The sequence below is a fragment of the Adiantum capillus-veneris genome, chromosome 6 (assembly GCF_014529385.1).
Source record: "Adiantum capillus-veneris isolate H3 chromosome 6, ASM1452938v2, whole genome shotgun sequence".
NCBI classification, from domain to species: domain Eukaryota; kingdom Viridiplantae; phylum Streptophyta; class Polypodiopsida; order Polypodiales; family Pteridaceae; genus Adiantum; species Adiantum capillus-veneris.
Genome location: NC_140936.1, coordinates 81,776,609 through 81,782,712, shown reverse-complemented (window position 1 = coordinate 81,782,712; position 6,104 = coordinate 81,776,609). Strand labels below are relative to the sequence as shown.

Sequence of the window (6,104 nt, the reverse complement as noted above, 5' to 3'; positions counted from 1 at the left end):
CAAACAGGGGTCCCTGTTTGGCCGTTTTGCACGCCATTGTGGCCCCTCGTGTTGAGGGTCCCTAGGACTTTAAAATGACAAATACAAGCATATTTTAATTATTCGGCCATGACTTTACCAAAAATTTCCCAAGAACAAGGATTGGACACAAGGAAGTAAAAACTGGCTTCTTGTTTGGTCGGTTTCTAGTGATTAATGTTAAGTGCGTAGAATTTGTGAGACCTTTGATCCTCCTTTGAACACACAGAAAGGGACGGAGGACGGGAGTCAGGGCAAGAGTCTTGCTTTGAGTACATCAAACACTAGACCTCTATGTCATGGCCATGCATTAAAAGAATCTTGTGTTTTCCATTTTAAGGGCCCAGGGACCTTCAACAAGACGGGCCACAAGGGCGTGCAAAATAGCCAAACAGGGACCTCTGTTTGGACATTTCACGCGCCCTTGTGGAACGTCTTGTTGAGGCTCCTTGGGCCTTAAAATGGAAGCATAAAACTTGTTATTTTTGGTGGAGATCGTCCGCATTGAACTTTCTAGGCGAAACGAACGTGCCACTTTGAAACACTTGACATTTGTACATTCCTAAAGTAAATTAGACATGATTTAATATGGTAAAACATGCAACGGTGTCACGTCCCCGGTCTCGCTTATCTGAAAAGGTATGTATACACCTACAGCCGTGGCATCTGTTTTTGCATATATCACACTATGTACATCGTAGCATTCAAAAGCATTAAGAGTGAGGTAGATATTTTTAGTTTCATATTACATAGGTGCCACAGCACGACACCGCGTCTATTGCTGGCAAACCATTGTCGTGCCTATTGCCCGGAGAGTTTATGTAACATAGCACCTGAGTTCAATAGAAGAGATTTTATCTTCTTGTAAAGTTAAAGAAACATGTGTACATAACACCTACAAGGGATACTTTTAATCCATTTTGGTGAACGCACGTGATATAGGAAAATTTTACATAGTGAACGCCCAGGGGCCTATTGCCACAGATAGTATCACCAACGCAATTGTTAATCCGCGAAAACGCGGGCATTTCTCAATTTTCATTTGTTAATCCGCGGTAATAGAGGCGGTTCTCAATTTTTCCTCTTGGAGTGAAATTGTTGACTGTGGTGATGTGGAAGATGAGATGGGGTGATGACATGGACTTTCGATGATGTGGCGGCTTTCTTGTATGAGGTGAACAAGCCAACTAGGATTCAGAGGTGGACCAAACCATGGTATATGGACAAGGGTTAAAATTCTTAGGCTTGATACTTTACCAACAAATGTAAGGAGGCACACGTCAAGTAAATGGTACGAGAAAAAAATTTAAAGATGTGGAAACGTGTATTTTCCTAACTCAGATTGAATATTTTTTTTTTCGTGAGGACCTTATAATAAGAGTCATAACATGCATGAAAATCAAAATGAGTGACAATGTATATTATTTATAAGAATCTCTCTCAAGATCCTCTAAGTAGTAGGGCTGAACTAGAGTAGTCCTTGCACACTATGCCTCTCTCCTTCATTTTGAGTGCTTTGTCTTTAACACTAGTCCTGTAAAAAATCAGTCACTTTTGTGCCTCTTTGAGACTTTTGTAAAAATTTTCTCAACACTGTGTTGGTTATCTAAATAGAAAATGGTTTCATGGAATTATGACCAACACTCAATATGAGTTGATAAAAAATAGTACAGAGTTAAATGAAAGTCTAAAGGTGTCTTTCCATTGCCATCTTCTACAGCTAATTTGTGCAGATGAATTTTTTTTATTTTTTTTTTAAAGAAATCAAATCATTGTTAAGCAGGTCCAAACTTCTTTGAAAAATTCCTCAATAAACATGTGATAGATGTACCAAGCTTGTTTAACCCATATATAAAGACTATCGACATTTTTTACTTCTCGAAGGTAAGTGTTGAAGTGTAATTTTACATAAAATTTACTAATTTTAAAAACTTATTATTTTTCATTTTTGAGCTTTTTATGTAAATTGTGTATTCAAAAACTTTTTTCATATTTTAAACCCATAATTAAAAAGTTTTCATGAAATTTTGATGTCATATATAAAAGTTATGTTTCATTTATTAAAATCTTTACGTGAGCCATTTTTGTGACTTCAACCAATTTTGTGGCTCATTATAAATCTAGTGTGTTAAAGTGACTACATCATGCTATATCCCTCTATCTACATTAGCTAATAAGAGACTATGATAAATTAAAACTAATGTTAACAAAAAAAAAAAGGGACAACTCTATGCCTTTTGCCTTTTGGGCATATTAAAAAAAAATATTTGTTGTTTTACTGTAGTGTCAACTACAAATTTAGAGATTCACCTCAAGGCTCAAGTTAGTTTCAAAGACAAGGAATCCTCAAAAAGAATTAGAGAAAATTTGCGTGAAACTTTCAAATATATATAGTCTCTAAAGTCTTTGAGCTTTGAAAATTTCATGTGCGGGTTTTCCATGTTTGTAAAAAATTTATTTTATTCGGGCATGATGAATACTGAATACTGAATAGTGAAAGTTTTTCACATGTGCGTGTAGGTGTGGAAGACTGTTATTTGATGGAGTGTGCATGAGGTGGCCGGTTAGGGGCAGAGGTAGACGTCGTAGTCAGTGGTGCCGGTTCCGCAGCTCTTGGTGGCATCAGGGCCACCTGGATAGAAGCCGGAGGGGCAGGTGGCAGCGGTGGTGCCTTGGCAGATGATGGATGGGCAGCCACCATTGGTGGGCACCACACGCATACCAAAGTTGAAGCCCTCCAGGACCGACACGTCGTAGTAGTCGTTGCCACCAAAGCCGGCAATGGTGAACTCGAATTGCGTGACGCCAGAAGGAGGGCCTGTGTTGCAGGCCTGGCCAGAGCATCCGCCGTTGATGGCCCAAATATTGGCGTCCGACCAGCCGGCATCTACGCCCACCGTCCACGTACCGCCAGAGCCCTGCTCCGAGCAGCTGCCGCCAATGGAACTGTTGGGCACCCAGTACTTGGCGCACACCGTGCTGCCGCACTGATTGTGAAAACGGACTGTGATCGCCTCGCCCCCCATGTCATCTGCAGCCTCCAAAAAAAAAAAGGCAGCTAAAAACCAGCTACACAGAAAAAGCAGCTACAACCTTATAAATCACCGCTTGCGTGCCTTACCTCGCATCACGCTAACCGCTATCACGCACGCCGCCAGCAGCAACAGCGCCATCGCCGGCCTCATTCTTCTCTTATACTCCTTCACACCCTTACTTTAATCGTGAATCAACAAGCTGGAGCTGCACGTGTTGCGTCGAGTCCCTCTGCTCTTCGATCCCTTTTTATAACAAGTCCAAGTCTTTGCAGCCTTCATTTTACCCATGTTTTCTTCGACTTTATCTGGTCGACCTCGCTGCACTCACGCCTCATCAAGATTTTCAAAGCTTGCCCCGCGGTGTTCATACTGCATGTAGCTGCCAGGGCATTTTCAAAACAAAACTGGCTTGAAAATGTGCCTCCCACAGTGCCACGACTCCCACCTGTTAAAGCTGACAGTGGGGGACACTCGGCCTAGTCTAAGAGCATATTGGTTTCATGTGGTAGGATCCTGAGCTGTCTTCATCAGCAGGTAGATCAGAGTGAGAAAACTTCTATACGGTCAAGTTACATCACTCAGAAACTCCGTTTTATTTCCAAAAATCACCTATAGGCTATAGCACATGTATTCAAGAGATATTTTTAGAATCTCCACATTCACACCCCCCTCTTGAAAAAACTTTTCCCCCAAAACTTGGCCACCTTATATATTGTGGTGTACACGGGTGAGAGAGCAGATAGGACCAAATGAGCGTGCCATTCTTGGGAGAAGGCACCTCTTTTTATATCTCTAACTGACGGTTACAAGAGGGTTCACACCCAGGCTTGTCCGGCCACGTCACCGTACACACCACACCTCCCCCCTTGGGGAGAAAAAGATGCACATCTTTTTATGGACTTTTGGACTGTCACTTCCGACGCCTCATGTGGGGGGAAGGACTTACAATAACTTAGGGACTGGGTCTCAAACTGATGGGGGCTTGACTCGACAAAAAAGGAGCATAGAAACATCTTGCTTGTGCATCAGCATTAGGTCGCTATCCCAATGTGCATGGACAATACAAGGAAGGGCTAAGGAACTGTGTCATAAGGATGTGTCATAAGGACAAAGACACGATCTTTTTTCCGGTATACATCAATCTCAAAAAGGGGTTCAATGTGATAGATGGCTTATTGGTGGAAACATTACTAGTGGAAACAAAACCTAAAGACTAATTTCATGTCCAAAAAGGCACCTCTGCAACAATAGTGCAGCAACTCCTTACCTGGTGGTTATGCAATCTGCAATGCTGAAAACTGAGATATAATAAATTTTGAGCTGCTTCCATTATCCAAGCCCAGGAGTAGAGGTTGGTTCAAGCAGGTGAGTACTCAAGGGTTAGTTGAAAAGAAGAATATATCTGCTAAGCATAAGTCTACCTTTGTGTTGATCGAAATTATGCTACATGGATGGAGTGGGATGCTGCAGTTATGGTTCCCTGCGATGGTCAAACCAATGAAGTGGTACGCCCCTACTAGCCACATATAAACTCTCACTAGGCAAGCCGCAGCGCGTCCTGCTGCTTTCTTTGTAACCCCGCAGACTGGTGACAAAGCTGAAGGTGAGCAACAGGGTGGGCAATGGACCTCCTAGCGATGCTTCTCACATCTCCATGTTAAATATAATCGAGGGCACTTTATCTTCATGGTGACCTTGTTCCTCATGGGCATGCACGTTTCCCTTTTCCTGTTCTGCATCCAAATCCACAAGTTTGAAAGCGTTGGAGCTATGCACATTCAACAGACAAGTCTTGTCAGTGGCTCATCATTCTCCTTACTGGCCCCTTGCAGTCCCTTCTCAAATGAGTCTTCTACTTTCTGCCACCACCATTTGCCAGCAAAAAGCAGGACGAGCATGTTCTCTCTCTCTCTCTCTCTCTCTCTCTCTCTCTCTCTCTCTCTCTCTCTCTCTCTCTCTCTCTCTCTCTCTCTCTCTCTCTCTCTCTCTCTCCCCCCCGTGTCAAGCAGGAACACCATCTCTTGCCTTAGAGATTCCCCAAGAAAATCAAGGAAAACCTCCTAACTGCCGATCAACTGCACCAATGTAGTGTACACGGGTGAGAGAGCAAATAGGACCAAATGAGTGTGCCATTCTTGGGAGAAGGCACCTCTTTTTATATCTCTAATTGACGGTTACAAGAGGGTTCACACCCAGGCCTATCCGGCCATGTCACCATACACACCACAATATGGTAAATCTTAGAGGTAAATTGAGAAAAATTTTATGCATATACACCAAAGTCTACTAAATTTCTATGAATTTTGTAGGTTTTCTTACATTGAAATTTAAAATTCAGAGGTAAATCTAGCTTAAGGGGGTTCAGATTGAGGTAAATTGAGAAAAATTGTATGTATTTATACTTGATTTATATGTATTTACACTAAATTCTACTAAATTTCCTCCTTGTCCTCTTCCTCTTCTTGAGCTGCATATGTTGGATTGCCTTGACTCTACACCAACCAAAAATAGATTATATAAATCAACAACGCAAATTAAGTTTTAGTAAAATATTCATTGTCTACACTTATCGCTTGTTGCATCTCGAATACTGAGTCAAATTGCTTGTGAGAGATATGATCATTTTCCAACAATCATTGCCAAGTATCGAGTGTGTCTCTCTTGATACTTGACCATCTCTTTAGTAGGGCAGCTCAAAGTGAAATTTTCCTAAGTGAACATTAACCAAAAAAATTTGATAAGCTAAAACACCGTGTTATCCGAACTTGTACAGTTAAAAATAATTTACATATTTATCTTTCCAGGCCGCTTTGCCTCCCGAACCATAGTGCAACGGAGTTTTCCTAGCCCGGATGAGCCCGTTGTAGCTTGCTCAATCTTTTCTTGCATTGCTCACTCCTCCTACTCTGCATCTGTCATGTTGCCACCACAATAGCTCCCTATGAAAATGTTTTGATATACCCCTCCAGTCACTATGTCGAGCAACACTAATAGGGGGCATTTGAAAATTGAGCATGCAATGCTTCCTCGATAGCATACATGATCGGGCAC

At 41.9% G+C, this 6,104-nt stretch overlaps 1 protein-coding gene across 1 annotated transcript; it reads right to left on the bottom strand.

The window, feature by feature from the left end:
* Window positions 1-2,277: 2,277 nt before the first annotated feature.
* Window positions 2,278-3,273, bottom strand: LOC147455777 (pathogenesis-related protein 1A/1B-like). The gene is made up of 2 exons (XM_086515332.1): window positions 3,140-3,273; window positions 2,278-3,049 (listed from the first exon to the last, which is right to left on the bottom strand). Exons 1-2 carry the CDS (start codon window positions 3,201-3,203, stop codon window positions 2,583-2,585), a joined length of 531 nt encoding a protein of 176 aa, XP_086371458.1. The 5' UTR covers window positions 3,204-3,273; the 3' UTR covers window positions 2,278-2,582.
* Window positions 3,274-6,104: the final 2,831 nt, after the last annotated feature.

What these genes read in the sequence shown, in the direction of transcription:
- LOC147455777 (XM_086515332.1), bottom strand. Translation starts at nt 3,203, where the DNA reads ATGAGGCCGGCGATGGCGCTGTTGCTGCTGGCGGCGTGCGTGATAGCG. An exon ending in AGCGGTTAGCGTGATGCGAG is followed by an intron (nt 3,050 to 3,139) that starts GTAAGGCACGCA and finishes TGGAGGCTGCAG; the next exon opens with ATGACATGGGGGGCGAGGCG.